The 16,172-nt window shown below is 42.3% G+C and overlaps 1 protein-coding gene across 3 annotated transcripts in view; it reads left to right on the forward strand.

Annotated features, from left to right (window-relative positions):
* Positions 1-14,531, forward strand: part of PRMT7 (protein arginine methyltransferase 7) — a 51,404-nt gene extending 36,873 nt beyond the window's left edge. For all 3 annotated transcript variants that reach the window (XM_014605249.3, XM_006258158.4, XM_019499207.2), the window contains 5 exons: positions 44-205; positions 7,483-7,557; positions 9,102-9,262; positions 12,762-12,858; positions 14,307-14,531. In XM_014605249.3, the coding sequence (XP_014460735.1) occupies positions 44-205; positions 7,483-7,557; positions 9,102-9,262; positions 12,762-12,858; positions 14,307-14,468 (657 nt within the window). In that variant the 3' untranslated portion in view covers positions 14,469-14,531. The remainder of the gene's footprint in view (positions 1-43; positions 206-7,482; positions 7,558-9,101; positions 9,263-12,761; positions 12,859-14,306) is intronic.
* The last annotated feature ends 1,641 nt before the right edge of the window (positions 14,532-16,172 follow it).

Genomic DNA, 16,172 nt, shown 5'->3' on the forward strand with positions numbered 1-16,172 from the left:
TTATTATTTTTCATATACTCTGTCCTTGTTTGTTTCCCCCAAGGTCTCTGTTGTTATTGGAGAACCTTTTTTCACTACAAGCTTACTACCTTGGCACAACTTGTATTTTTGGTATGCCAGAACAGCAGCGGCTAATCAACTCGTCAGAAACATCACTGTCCTGCCACAGTCTGCTTCCCTGCACATGATGGTTGTAGAGTTTAAGGTGAGATGGAAATATGCCATTTATATTTTCATGCCTTCAGTTAAGACCAAGTTGAGTCTTTTCAGCATTATTTTACATTTCACATTTATCATATCTGAACACCATACACTTTCAGCATAATTCTTGCTCTTGACAATAGGACGAACTCAGAGCAACTTGACTTCTGAAATTTGAAGATGCCTACTGTCATTTCAGACATTCCTTATCTTGGACTGAAATTATTTTTAATTAGAAAAACAAATTATGTTTTTAGGAGCGCATGTCATGTAGACAGCATTACATGTTGATGAGGAATTATGATATTGAGAATTAAAAGCCACCAAGGACAGACGATTGAAGGGTTTTTGCTTTGTTTTTTAAATTGCAAAAACTGAAACATCGCTATTTACTTCTCGTTTTACATCAGAAACTAGGAGCTTCAATTATTTTGGTGAAATTGAAGTATTTTTAACTATTTATTTTTAAATCCCTGTGTCAAATAGAGAGACATTGCTTGAAATTTGTCATTCTGTTTTTATTTGTAGAATAATAAGTTTGTAAATAATATTTTGGGAACAGAGGACTCTGTTTGGTTTACAAACTTTTTAAAAATTAATTTTGGCCAGTGGTGAGGGAACACAGCAATCTTCACAAAGCACAGACCATGTTTGAGTGCATCTTAATTGCTGGTTCCCCTCTTGTTTCTGTTTTAAAACAGGTGATACTTATAACCATTGTAAACTTAAAGCCCAAGAGCCCAAGTGCAACAGACAAGTATGGATTTTATTTTTTTTAGCTTGATCAAGTAACTCTCATATAGAGATGTATATTCTGTGTTTTACTGGTTTGTTTTTCCCATTACACCAAAGAAAATAATGAATAGATCCTAAGACTTGGGAGACCTGAGTTAAAATCCTTGCCAGCTATAGATTTCCTCTGTGATCTTTGTTTGGCAAGTTACTTAGTCTTTCAAGGTTTTAGTTCATCTGTAAAATAACTACTCTCTTATCTTACTGGGGTGCTTGGAAGAAAAAAGATAGATTGTGCAGTGCTCAGTTACTATGATAATGGAAGCCAATAAGTATCTTTAAAATGATAGACGGGGGTGATTGCTTCTGCGGCCACTGTTTCTCTCTATCGAGGCAAGAGGAAAGCTCCTTTGGCCACTATTTCTCTCTGCCATGGCAGGGGAAAAGTGACCACCTGAAGCTGCAGATCCATGGGCTGAATCAAATGGCTCCTTGTGAAAAGGTTTGAAAGATTTTTGTAGGGGGTTTTGAACAAGTATGCATCCAGCTAGATACGAACTGCTTTCCTCCCTGCTCGCCTTGCCCATCTGGTATTGGGGGAGCTGGGGTTGAAAAATTTAACCAGTTGGGATATCTGTAGTTTATCAAAACCATATGATAGTGCTGTTTACTGACTCTAATCTTTCCTTAATTACTAATCAATGCTGCCTGCAAACTTGAAGCATTCCTTCAAATATTTAAAATAGATTTTGCACACGCACAACAGTATGTTTGGGGGGGAGGGGGTTGGTTTTGTTTTGTTTTATTAAACCAGTTTGTTATCCTGAGGAAGATCAAATTATTAACTTTGGGTACAGAATCAAATATGTTTTAAAAATAAGATTTCATCCACAGTTACACTCAGATAAAACAAAGACAGGCATTTTGCTTTCTTTTAAGAATAATGGCATACAATAGAATGTTAAGCGGGAGGTTATGCTGTCTATTACATACATGACATAGCTCAGTTTTATGTTAGCAGCAGACAGATAGTCGTCTTAAGGATCTTGTACAGTCAGCTTTGTATTCAGTCATTTGAAGTTATTGAGCAGTAAGAGTTGAACAAAACTACACTGTGCCAATCCATTGTATGTGCCTGGTACTGTTGAATAGTTTGACAGGTTTTGTGGGATGTCCCAGAAGAAATACAGGTCTTTGTGATTTTTAAAAAAGTGTGTCTGTCAGCAAATTTGTTTGCACGACATTTATTTTAAGCAGCATTTAGATGCATTTTAATGTGTAAAACAATGTATGAATTAATATAGCTGATTTTGGATTCTCCTATCAGTTTTGTTAAAATAGATGTATGCAACTTGACTCTTCAGAGACTAGTAATTTTGGGAAGTCTAATTTTTGGATGCCCAATTTTTTGAGGACAGCTGGTTTCCAAATTCAAACTCCTTTCCTTCTGACAAGTATGGTTTTCCGTGATGTCTCAAATTGAGCACCAACAATCATTTGTCACTTCTGAAAACTAGGGCTGTGCTGAATAATTTCACCATACATGGAAGTTCTGTATTTTAATTAGTACTATAATACTAAAGATATTTGTAGGATTCTTCTTCCTTCTTCTGGAAAGTGTACTTGTATTCCCAGCAACTTGGGTGAATAGGAAGGAGGACCCGCTTAGTTAGGTATCTGATCAGCCTTTCTTTGACTGATGTTTTACAGAATTATGAGAAACAGAATGATAACTTTATAGTTAACTTAGAAAAGGATAAAAACACATTTTTTTTCTTCATACATGGCAAGTTTCAATTATCCTAGTGGATCCAAAGTAAACTTCATAATGGGGGAGAATTCAAAAGTATTCCAGGTAATTGTACTAAATAGTTTATTCTTCTTGCTGTTCTAACCTTCTACATTTCTTAAACATCATTGGATAGACCTATCAGACATTTCATAATCACCCTAGGGTTTTATTTTTTGATGCAGCAGACATTTATTTCAAACATCTGGCTTATACCATCACTGCTGATGTTCTGTGTAAAATGGCTATTTGGTGAACAGGATCCAGTATCAGCAGAAAAATTTGTGGGCTGTTGCAGCACAGCAATAAATTAGTAATAAAATGTGTATTTCTGAAACTGTGGTAAAATATCTCACTCCATTAGAGAACCAGCAATATGTTCTAGAAAATAGATAAACGTTGAACTGAAATATTGCCTATTAACTGAATCATTGGGTTCAATGAGAGGTGATCCTGGATAACTATTGTCAGCACACTCTCTAATAACCTCTGCCAAATGGAAGACTTAGTGAAGGTAAAGTAGTAAGATTTTTTTTTCACAAAAAATATTAATATGGACTCTGCTGGAATTCTTCTTTAAAAGGACAGAGGCTGGTAGCACATGGATCAGAATATATACTGTGCACAGAGACCCTCAAATGGCATTCTCCCTACATGTCATTCCTCAGAACTAGCCAACCTGCAACGTGTGCCATAAATGGCACAGGCAGCTTGTGTGTGTATGTGTGTGGCAAGGTTCAGGTTCCAGGGGCAGCCGTGACACCCCCTGGTGACCAGCCTAGCCTTGTCCTGCTCATCTGTAGGGTACTCTTCTGTTCTCAGTCACCTGGCACACCTTGATATATTCAGTTGATTGGAAGGAAGGCTGCCTAATGGGTCCTAGAGTAAACCCCAGTCTTTGTGACAGCCAGCAGGTCCCTCCCAGACCCTGCTGGCCTCAGTTCTGTCCTTCTTGGGCCAAGTGGGCCCTCCTGACCTGTCATTGTCTCGCAGGCCACCTGTAGCCATAAGTGCTGGCTATTTATGGCCTCCAATCTTTCCTACAGCCATGTCTGTGCCTCACAGGTGTTACTGTATCATCATTCCCTTGTTGGGGCCTCAGCCTTCTCAGCCTCCACCACTTTTCTCTAGCTGGACTTTCAATCTTTGGCCTACTATGCTGGACCTGGCTTCTGGGCACCAGCTCTTATCTTGATTACTTTAGCCCTCGCCCAGTCTCTGTCCTGCCTGGGTGCTGAGCCTGCTTTGGCTCTGTGTGCACCCTCCTGGCTCTGTTTCAGCCCGGCTTTGAGCAGTGAGCCTCCTCTGGCTTGGTCTGTCTGGGCCCCCTGGCCACATCTCTGCCCTGCGCTATACACTAAACCAACCTACTTTGGCTCTGCCTGGTTCTCCTGGCCCTTCTCAGCTTCCGCCCAAGCTAGACTGCCATCCCTCTCTTGGCTGCTATTTGCTTTTGGGCCAAAGTCTGCTCTGTGTCCTAGGCCCTTAGCCCCTGACAGGCTCAGGACATCTGCATGGCCTCAGGCACTATTGAGACCTCTGCCAACACCTGATAGTCCCAAACCCAAGCCACTGGATTAAACTGTAACAAAGGAATAAGCACACTGCCTATTACAAATTTAACCCACTCTAGCTGCAGACATCAACAGTGGTTCGTGGCCTTGCAGCAAGGATTCCCCTTTACCCTGGGTTGTATTCCAGTGTCTTACAGGTAGTCCCCAGGGCAGCTCAGAAGTGAGCCAGTATCCTCCTGCAGCCTTCCAGACTAGAAGATCTTTACTCTGCAGTTTACTGAGCCAGACTGCCTGGCACCAGCTACAGTTTTGGGCAGAGTACCAAAAGCACCCACAACCTCAATTTGTAAGATGTTGGCTTGCCTGGGGCAGACAGCGGGAGATCTGTGATGAAACTGAAAGGCTACTATATATATAGGTATCAGTTGAACACAATTTTTTTTATATATTTGGAATTTGGAAGCCTACCAGTGCCTAAATCACTATAATAAAATAATTTCTAAAAACCTATACATTTTGGTATTTGATACTGAGTTTTTTGTCATAGAAAATCAGAGCTCCCCCTGCCCTCTTAGCTCACAGAATGCAGGTCCAGGCCCTCTCTCCCAAGCCACATCCCCCTGCCCTCCCCAGCCTTAGCGGAGGGGGTCCCCAGCTGCCAGAACTATGGAACTAGGGACCTGGGTCCGTAGCCGCCTGCTCCCCACAGCATCGCCTGAGCCCCAGCTCCCACCCACAGGAGGGCAGCAGCTCCTGCAGCGGAGAGGAACGCAGAGCCAGCTTCCCCTCCCCCCGACTCCTGCCTGTCCACTGCAGGCTTTGCGGGCGGGCTGGGGAGGTACAGCTCCCTGCCACTGTGTGCACTCCTCGGGACAGCAGGGGGGACCCATGCTCCCCAGATCAGTTCACAGGATGGGGGCGAGTGCAGGCTGCCCACTGCGGGCTTGGGCTCCCCACCCTGCTGCCCTTCCCCTGGGGCCTCCACAGCCTAGCAGGTGTGACCCGATGGTGCAGAGCAAAGCAGGGCCACACAGGGAAGCTGCTTGCTGCTGTGAGCTCTGCAGTCCCCTGGTGAGCCGTCCCCTGCCTACGCCGCAGCAGTAAGGGGCGCAAAACTATGTCGCTGCTCCTGCTACTGCTGCATGGGCAGGAGATGCCTTGCCAGGGCAGTGTAGAGCTTGCAGCGGCAAGCAGCTTTCCTGCGTGGCCCCGCTCTGCCCTGCAGCACCGGTCACATGCTCTGGGTCAAAGTCATTCTTTGATCCTTGTTCTTTTAAGCATTTGTACCACTCCAGGTAAGAAATAATGGAAGGGTGAGGAAGTTGAGTCCAAGCCTTGAGGGACCACCCAGATGTAGTTTTGGAGGCTCTTGCTGGAAAACATGACTGTAAAGGCAGCAAAGATACTTTAAGGTATCTTGGCTTTGTGAGTTTTATTGCTCATTTCTACAGGGCAGTGGTTCTCAACCAGGTTACTGTGGCACCATGCGGTGCCCTGAGAGCCGTTCAAGGATGCTGTGGTGTGCCATGCAATATTAGCACTGTTAGTTAGGCACATGTGATTCACAAGATAAACCCAGAGATTTCAAAGAGGAATCCACAGTATCAAAAACATTCTGGTCTTTCTGAGTGCTTTGCAACAGAAGAATTAATAATTTTTTCACTAGTCAAAAAATAGCAAGTGAAAACTTGAAGTGAGCATTTTCTGAGGGGTGCCTTGAGTCTAAAATGATTGAGAACAGTTGCTCTGGGGAATTGCTGAAGTATGTTCACTAATGCAGAGTCAACTGAACTATATGATGGGTGAAATAACTTAATAGGTGTGCAAAAGTGTAATAAGATGTCGATCCTAAGGAAATAAAAGCATTTGAAATTCTTGAACAGGAAATCTGTTTGGGGCAGGAGGGAAATAGTGCAACCGTTGATTGTTTAACAATCTACCCTTTTAACTTGTATGTGCTTTCTTACCAGCTTTGGTCTTTTTGCAAAAGAAAACTTAGCTTTTGTATGTTTGGAATTAGTTTTCTTAGATGTATTCAAACAGCTCTGTTCATAAAGGTAAGTAATGTTCTAAGTGACATTCATATGATCATGCTTGGAACAACTTTCCAGTGGCATGGGAAAAGAAAATGTATTTCTTGCTGTAGCTAAACATGAAAACCAAAATACTCATGTTATGTGGATTTTTGGACTGTTTTTGTTTGAGAACATATATTTGTGTTGGATCATCAGTGGGAGAAGCATGCCTGAAAAATAACATTTGCCTCATAGGGGCTGTGGGTGGATTGATAGAGGTTGAAATAAAGATAATGACTGTAAGAATCTATTTGTCTTCAGTAAATTCAGTGGTTTTGCTTGCATCTGTCTGCAGCTGAGTAAGAAATGAATTAGAAATAACTCTGAAAATTAGGTTTTACGCTTCATCAGTAAAACTCTTGTAGGAGAATGTTTTTTTCATTCAGCAGAGCTATTTACACAGTTTTGGTACTTCAGTTTTAAGATTGATTAGAACAGGCAGCTTTTTTAAGTGTTCATTCTTTTTATGCAAAATAAAGTAAATTGAAGTGTCTGAACAGCTCTGACAGTTGACAGTTTTTAGGGAATTATGCATTGTTTCCTGCCATAATATCTTATCAGTATGCCTCCTCATTTGGAGGGTGTAGTTTAGGCAGGGCAAGACTCCAGTCTCTGGATAATGATTTGCATGCTATTTGCGTCTCTGAGATGGACTAATGATTCCTTTTCTGGTTTAGGCACTGGTCCTCTAGGAACTAAACTTTGATCAACTGATTTAAAAGGAAACCAAGCAGAAGAAAGATAGTAACCAGTTTAGGTTGCTGTGGTTTGAATTCTTACCTGAGACCTAAACGTTTAATATACAGTGATGCAACAGTCAGGAATCATAGGCATTATAACAGACTTCAAACTGGTTACCATTAACTTCAATATGTGTCTCAGTTTTCTTTTGAATTGGTGCCAGGACTCTTCTTCAGTTAATTTTTGTGGCATTTTCACCTGAACAGGATAAAAGACAAAAAAAAAAAAAAAAAAAAAGTTAGTGCCCATGGGTACTGATTTTTGTGACACCCTATAGTAATCCTATTATTAGCCTTTTTTCCCCCAACTCACTTTAGAATAGATATTTAAAATGTTTTCTTACAATTTTCAACACATTACACTTATATAGTTAACAGCTTCATTCGCAACCAAAACCTTTCCTAACCAGATTGCTTACTTTTCCTCTTAGGACTTGTGGAGAATCCGAAGTCCATGTCGTACTTGTGAAGGGTTTGATGTTCACATTATGGATGATATGATTGGGGTAAGAGGGATCACATTTGAACTCTTCAAACAGAATATGATGTTACAGCTCAAGTTTTAGCTATGCTTTAAAAACCATTTTGTGGAATACAAGTGGAATGTGTGTGTGATGTTTGACATGGAACCTTAATGTTCTGTTTTTCATTTTTAGGCTATTTAATTCCTACAGCAACATTCCTTCTTTCTTATTTTCAGATTTCTTCTGATATGGCAAAGCTGTTTGCCACTTTTAAGCATTAAGAACTAGAAACAGAATGTAGCTTTGAATAGTAAATTCTTTGTCATAAACTTTATTGATTATTGGGCCAAACCATTAACTATCATCTTTATTGCAGAAATTACATATAGTCATCTTGAGCATTTTGAGCATTACATTACATATAGTCATCTTGAGCATCTTGAGCATAGCTCTCCAGCATGTAACTTCATTTATTAAATAAGGATCTTTGTGTAGAAAGGTCCTGGTAGTTTCCATCTATTCAAGAGTAGAATTTTTATAATATTAAACATTTGTATAAGTATCTTGGCAAAACATAATCAAGAAAAGTGTAGGTTTCTCCACTGCAGATTTTTTTATATTTACAAAAAAGTAGCTACACTATTTATAAATGCCTCTGGAAACAGAGGTTTGGGATAATTACAGTTTGGAATGAGAGAACCATAATCTGGGCTGTGAACTATTTTTAACTTGGTTCCTAGATACCAGCATTTTTTTACTGGTACTACTTTAATTGTAACCAGCATTGCTAAATTCAGTAGTGGCAATGACTGTAATTCAGCAAAGAATCTATATTTGTTTTTTAAACTGAAACACATGCTGAACTGCTTTGCTGAATTAGTGCTTTACCAATACAAAAGTATTTAAGCTATTAAGTGATCTCAAATTAGAGGAACTCTCTTTAGAATTCAGGTACCTATTAACCTGTCCAAGTGTAAATAAAGTGAAATGAAACTAGTATTTTGTGTACTTGTAGCCTCCCTCATCATCATTACACAAGTGCCTTCCAGTAGCACATTAAGCTGTGTAACTGAGGTCTGTGTGTGTCTGTTTTCTCTTTCATTTCCTCCTGAGGGAGAGGACTGTGTATGCAGTGGAGTGTTTCATATGAAAGGGATTTTTGTTCTTTTTTGTTTTAAAAACAAATGAATGTACATGCCTCTATACATATGTAAGCCAAAGAAGCGCAATTTGCATTTGGAACAGAAAGTGATGAGGTTGAGAGTTGGTTCAAACTGACAAAGCAGTCTCTCATACAGATGAATTTTACCTTTGTGACAATTTACTTGTGCCCATTGAGCAGAGCTTCTGCCTAAGTCCTCATCCTGGAACTTCAGGCAATTTTATATATCCTGAGCCCAACTTGAAGCTGAGGACTGAGACAGTGACTTAACTCTGTGGGAAGCAAGTATAGCATGGAGTCAGGACATTTGCAGAGATTGATTGGGAGACATACCATGGCATTGCAGGCTCACCATAAGTGGTTCAGGGCCAGTGCTTGCCAAATGCAAACTTTGAAGTTGTTACAAGATTGTTTTTTCTTTCAGAATTCTCTGAATTTTCGAGAGTCCAAGGAGGCAGAGCCTCACCCACTGTGGGAATACCCTTGCAAATCACTATCAGATCCCCAGCAGGTCATGACATTTGATTTCAGACAGACTGTACCACAGCACCGTCTCAGCACAGAGGGTTCCATGAAGCTGTTACGGTAAGATGTAACGTAGAAGGAGGAGCTAACAGAACTTTCACTTTTCTTACACTCAGATGATTTGTATACATGGGTAGGGTTTTTAAAAGGTTGGTGCAGGGAGTATGGTGCATCACCTCATCACACCGCACATTTTTCTCCCATTAAAAAGAAACTAGAAGATTTACTAGCTAGGGGACCTAGGGCTGTATTATTCAGTTTATGATCCAAGAAAAAACAAATACAATGGAGTCTGTGCAGGGCTGGCTGCTAGCTTCAGGATGGGGCAGGCACTTAGTCCTGGGGGATACAGTTGTTATTCTCCCAGCCTGGCCACAGACAGAACTGCACCCCCACACATAATTGCCCCAGACATTCCACCGTGGGCCAGAAGCGCCCTTCACTGCCCTTCTATATTGCCCCTGCCACCTCAAATGTCCCCTGGCTCCACTCTGACCTTGCTATCCCACATATCCTCATGCTTAGTCCCACCCCATCATGATCGAAACCCATCAGACCTCCACTAGCTCCCTTACACTCCACCATACCATCCCCTGCTTCTGTGAGCATTCAGACTTCTTATTGCAGCCTCTCACTCTTTCACCCCCACAGACCCCACTACTTTCCTCAGCCCCAAACCCTATCTGCTCCTCACATGTCCTCAGCCCCTCCTCACCCCAAACCTCTTTACAGGCCTTCCTTCTAAAAATCCCTTGATGCTCATGACCCCCACCCCTTCCTTCCAGCCCCTTCTGGCCCTTGGGAGCCCCTTCCCCTCAAAAACCCTCCCAAACAATTCCCCTCCCCCTCACCCCAGCCATTAGGCAGCTGGGAGCAAAGCTGTAACTCTCTGCCCAACATTTTCCCCCGCCCTCTCCCCACTGCATGTCCATAGCAGGCCTCCACTGCCCATTATCCTCAACATACAGAAACAAACAGTTGGGGTCAAGGGAGGACTCACTTCAGCCACTGGCAGGACCCCTGTCCTGGGACACCAACCCCTCTCACCTGTCCATGTCTGGTTTTATGCATCCATAGTTGGGCTATTAGTTCAGCCTCCCACAGCCTCCATCATCTGCTGAAATGAATAACCAAAGAAAAGGTCACTGCATTAACTTAACTCTGCCTCGCCTTTGCAACTCCCTTCTGCCTCTGACTGCTGCACCACTGCACATCTCAGCTTGCTTTTAATTCCCCCCCTCCCCTCCCTGTCTCTGATTTGTTGTGGGTTCAAATCCACTAAGAACAATGCCAGACAGTACAAGTTCCTAAGTAGCAGCACACCTTTATTGTACATGCTGGTGGATGATTAGAGCAATGTTACCGGTATTTCATAATTGATAGGATAATAGTAAAAGCAAAGCTAGCTTGCTTAGAGGAAGACCAAGGGTTGCTATGAAGTCAGTAGACTCTCAAATCCATCTGAATACAAATTTGGTTGTTCCTGCTGGGCAGTTGAAAATAAACTTTCAGTGGAGTAGAAATCAAAGCAGGGGGGTGTGCAGCTGCATTCCGTCCCAGGGCCCCCAGATATGTTCCTGTTTGTATACTACACTTAATATTGAGACCACACTTGATAATGTTAAACAGATGACCAAAATTGCAAAGGCTACACTGACAAAGAACTATGTTCTATCCTAGCCTTGCATGCTGCCTACTCTTAAATTTAAAATCTACATATGTTTACAGATAGCTCATAACTCACATAATTAAAGTGGAATAGAGGGTAGAGGTATATTAATATATTAGTTATATTTTGAAAACAGCATTCTATTAGATAAGACATAAATATACATTTTCATAATTTGTTAAATTGTATTAGGACAAGATCTAGATGTTTATTTCACTCTTCCAAATAAAACCAGCTGCTTCCCGGTAATAAGTACTTTCAGAGCTGGTTCATGGTTTATTTTTCAAATATATGTGTATTAATGTCAGTAACTTTGAAGTGCCAAGCATCCTCAACTGTAACTGCCCATATTTATAAGCAGCTAAATTCATATTTATTTAATAACTAGCAAGTTGCCAGTTATGAATTACGTGGGGGGGAGGGAGGCGGGGACAGAGCGCTGCCAACAGTGCCCTGCGGTGCCACTGCTTCGCCTCTGGTCCTGTGCATTTTTAACACACACACATTCCTCCTGCCTGTTCTGGCTCTCGATAGGGAAGGTGGTGACCACCTTATTCCCATGCACATCACCCCCTTACCCATGGCTCCTACCCTTTCCCAGCACAGCCTGTGCTGCCATCCCAGGCCTCTTGTGAACAGTGGTGCCAGGCGCGTTTGGAGCCCCAGAGCCATGCTATTGCTTCAGTGCTAGTGTGCCCTGTGCAGCCAAGCTCCTGCGGCCACAGAGGAGAAGCCACTTTTGCAGACGCCCAGTGTCTGTGTGGCACCTTAGCCTGCCCATACACTGCTCAACATCTCCACAGTAGCCCCTGGTACTTGTGTCTCTACTGCCTGTGTGGTGTTGCTGTGGCAGTAGCAGCAGCAGGAGCCGGTAATGGTCCCTTTGTTGCCTAGCATGGCTCCCTGTGACCACTCTCCAGTGCCCGATTCCTCTCCTGCTGCTCACCAGGACTAGTAGCCTGCTGTGGGTTTGGGCCAGCGGTGGGGCATGGGGACCAGACTATGCTCACTAGGGTGCTCTGTGGTCGCAGCCATGATTAATGGCTATAACAACTGGAAAAAAACTGATAATGTCATTTCTCCTTTTATGCCAATCCGATATCCTTTAATGCCAATCCGATAGCCAATTGATACATCAATGCACCGATACCTATAACTTATTCTGTACATTTCTGGAATGCTCTAAAACTATTTAAAAGAGAAAAAAGAACCCACTAAATAGAAAACTTGATTTCAAGTACTTCAAAACGTGGTCTTCTCATTTAGCAGCAAACTTCTTGCCTAAACACTTCTGTAACTTGGCTTTGTTGCTCTATATGAGACCCATTTTATATAATTATAACTCTAATTCACTTCATATGATGAGGTTTATTTCAGTTTTACCTTTATAGTTCGTATTGTGTGTCTCCAAAGTTGGCAGATCTTTGGGTTCTGTGAAGATCATATGGGAATCTGTCAGAGGTCAGGGCAATCTGCATAGACTCATGCTTCACCATCCATGGTGTACTGGGGCAGCATGAGTTCCATTCCCAGAGATTACCTGCGTTCAGAAGGCTTGATAGAATGTCGAAAAATAATTTGTGCTTTTTAACCAAATTCTATGAAGTAGAGGCTGTGAAAATGAGACAGTGTTTATGATAAATACTTCCATAGAAAGAGGGGAAATGTTATCCTTTGTACATTAAAAGGCAGAAGATACTCCTTTCCCCTCTATATTACTTACCTAATGGGAATGCCTTTTGAATCACCATGGACCCAGTCCTAGGCTTTTCTTCTTATGACATCTGTTTCTAATAGTTTCCCTGTGCTTCATCAGACTGGAGACTTTGCTTTAGGTCCAGGTGTTATATAAACTTAGTAGAAAATAATACTCAAGCTCTTTCTTTCTAGGACTGGAAAAAGCCATGGAGCCATTCTGTGGATGGTGTATCATCTGACTGCTGACATCTCAATTAACACAGGACTTGTGCAGATTTCAAATGAAAAGGTATTTTTAAAAGTTTATTTAATCTGTGTTCTTTGAGGGAAAGAGAAGTCTGTAGAATTACATTATATTTTTGAGTGCAAACGTTATACACACCTTCTTGGTTATCTTTTACTTGGTGCATCTTATTAGATTGAGCTGTTCATTATGCTAGCGTGGTATTAATTTTAAACTCTTTTAACCCAATGCCAGTGGAATTACCCATTTAAATTTGAAGTAAATAGTTTGAAATAGACCCAAGTCAGATTCAACTGTTTATCCGGTTCTTGAGCAAAATAGCACCTACTTCTCATTTGATCTAGTTTGCTCTACCCATTTTGTCAAAACCAAAACACTTGAGAATGAAAGAGTAACAAGTATGCATTGTTTTCACCCTCACCCTGTTGTGGCTAGATACTTTCCTCTCACATTGCCCTGGTAAATATGATATGTTGCACTTAAAGAAATGGATAATTGCATTCCACCTATAGGAAGGATGAAAGGTAATATTGACAGCCAGTGTTGATCTTTACACTGGAGACATATAGGTGTATTGGATTGGTGATGAGAACTAGAGGTACACCAATACATTGGTCCCCATATCAGATTGGCACCAATATAAGGAAAGCTGGCAGTATCAGCAATTGGCTTTTTTTGGCTGATATGGCTGATAATGTCGCCAGTAAATGTCCCATGCATGCATACAGCTGCAGTGCAGCACACAGGTGGCTAGGAATGCAGCCCAGCAGTGTGGAGAGCAGCCTGGTCTGGCTGGTAAGTCTGTTGGGAGGGAAGGAAGGAAGGAAGGTGGGGAGGGCAGGGCAGGGCAGATTGAAGCTCCAGTGAAGGAATGGGGCTGGGCCTGGGGCAGGGGCAGGCACTGCCCAGCTGGGGCAGGATGCAAGACAGAGCCACAAATGACTCATGGAGGGTGAGGCAGCTTCCACCACTATGCACACCTCGGGAGGGCATGAGAAGGGCATGTGCCCCAGGATCTGCGCGCAGAACGAAGGCAGGCTGTCGCTGTAGGCTGGGGCTGGGGTGGTGCTGGGCTCGTCCCAGCAGAGGCTGGGACTAGGCTGCACTTGGGGTGAGTGGTGGCAAACCTGGGATGGGGGCTACAGCAAATTTTGGAGCAGCTTGCAGCTCTGACCTGCACCCCATCCTGGCTGTGCAGCACCTGCCCCAGCCCCAGCCCCACTCTCTCCCTTACTATGGGGGCCTCAAGGGGCCTCAGTCTGCCCCCTTTCCCCACAACAAACTTAACAGCCAGATGCTGCTTTCCAAGCTACCTGACTGCATATTGGATCGGTATTGGCCGATATGGCTCATTAAAAATCAGCCACTGGTATTGTCACAAAAAATCTCTATCGGTGCACCCCTAATAACAACTGTTCTTCTCAGTACAAGGATCAAGGAATTGCTGACCAGTGCTGTGGAGTTGTGACTCTTTTTCTCTAACTTTTCTATAGGGCAACTGCCAATGGAATCCCCACTGCAAGCAAGCTGTTTATTTCTTCAGTTCTGTAATTGAACCGGAAGCTGTGGCTGACCCTTCTAGTGCTATTGCATACTCTTTAAGTTTTGACCCAAAGACGGGCAAGATTGCCATGGATTTTAAGCTATTGCCATAAACATTCTGCTTTTACTTATAATATTTTTTCTAAATTATAGTAAATACATTAATTGAAAACATGGCTACACAGCATTTTTGTTTGATAAGGTTTTTTACTGCGATTACTGGTTTACACTGTTATCTGCCTCAAATCTCTCTCTTACCCTGCACTCCCGAAGTACATATCTTGGTAAGGGAAGAGAACACTTGCTATTTTGCCATATGGAATAATTTTGATAGGACCATATATATGTGTCATTCTTTGCTATAGCGTGAGAACTGGCATACCTAGTTAGAGACTGAAGTAAATGATTGAAATATTGAACGTGAGTGTGCCATTCTAAGAAATGAAGGCTACTGACAGATGTGAAACCAACCCCCACCCCACCCAGCTCTTTACCGGAAGAGGGAGCGCTTAGTTCAAGCCAACTCCTCAGTGTCTGTATAGATCAGGCACCTCAGTAGGGCTTTTTGGCATTTTTATCTAACAGCTGCTTCAATCACTTTGACAAACAGTGGCCAGAAAAGTAGCTGGAAAGTTAGAAAATGTAGATAATTCAGACTAATTGTAAATAACAAATTGGTGGTAATAGGTTTTAAAAATTCATGAAGCATGAAAACTTGGAGAACAAATAGGAGAATTACATACTTAATGATCTCTGAAGGCTGAATATCAGGATCCCATTTCTTTTATACTTACACTGGAGATTTTATAGTAAGAAAGGTTATACATTGTTCTAGAGGAGCACACTTCCAGAACCAAGGCTGTTAGAAATGAACTGCAGCTCACTGGGAGAAACAGCAGAGGAATGGCCTTATCAAGGTGCAGTGAAATCTGTGTTTCAGCACTCAGCACATGGTACATTTGTGCGCTGCTACTTGTCTCCGGGGAATGCTGTTGTGTATGTGCTCTGGCATGCAGCAAATTCCCCTGGGTGAGGTAGGGGAGACTAGGGCCAGTATCTAGGCTGGAGTCCTGGGGGCCTCCTGGGGCTGCAGTAGCAGTGATTAGGAGCCCGGCTGGCAGCTGGATTGGAGTTCTGGCCAGCCAGGTTCTGGTTTTGGGCGGCACTTGTTGCAGCCAAATGTGGTGTGCTGCTTTTTTTTGCTGCAATTTTTTTTTTAATACTGAAATCCCCCAGTGTCAAAAAAATGATCCACTGCTAATTAGTAGCATGGCAAACGTATGCATGTGGTGTGTGTGCAGTTTGTGGCGCCGCAAACTACACATGCATGCTTGTGGGGATATGGCCTTTGAGTCCATGTTAAATATGACCTGAGTTTCCCAAGTGGAGAACACCAGAGCTCCTACTAAAGTTAATCAGCAATTTACCTGCTGTTTGAGGCCTTAGTAGTTACTCAGATACCTTTATGCTCTAAACTTTCAAGTCTCAAATTTGCACACAGTTTTGTAATTATTCACTATATTAGTAAGATGCAAGTGGGTGTGGACAATGAGACTACTGCAGGAATAAAAGTGCAGAGGAAAACAGTGACAAAGTGAGTGACAGACACATTTTGGAATCAATCAACAATATAAGTGGGGAGCTGATTTATTCTAGTCAGTCCAAGAAGAAGTGTGCTACTTGCAGTTAGGGGCAAAACAACTAAATGCTAATATTTCTTATACAAAAGGAAACCTTGTTTGAAAAATAAATACATAAGACTATGTGTCAAAGCAGAAATTATTCTGCACTACATAAAGAGTAAGGCTGTTCATCTG

This window comes from Alligator mississippiensis, chromosome 10 (assembly GCF_030867095.1).
Source record: "Alligator mississippiensis isolate rAllMis1 chromosome 10, rAllMis1, whole genome shotgun sequence".
Classification (NCBI taxonomy): Eukaryota; Metazoa; Chordata; order Crocodylia; family Alligatoridae; genus Alligator; species Alligator mississippiensis.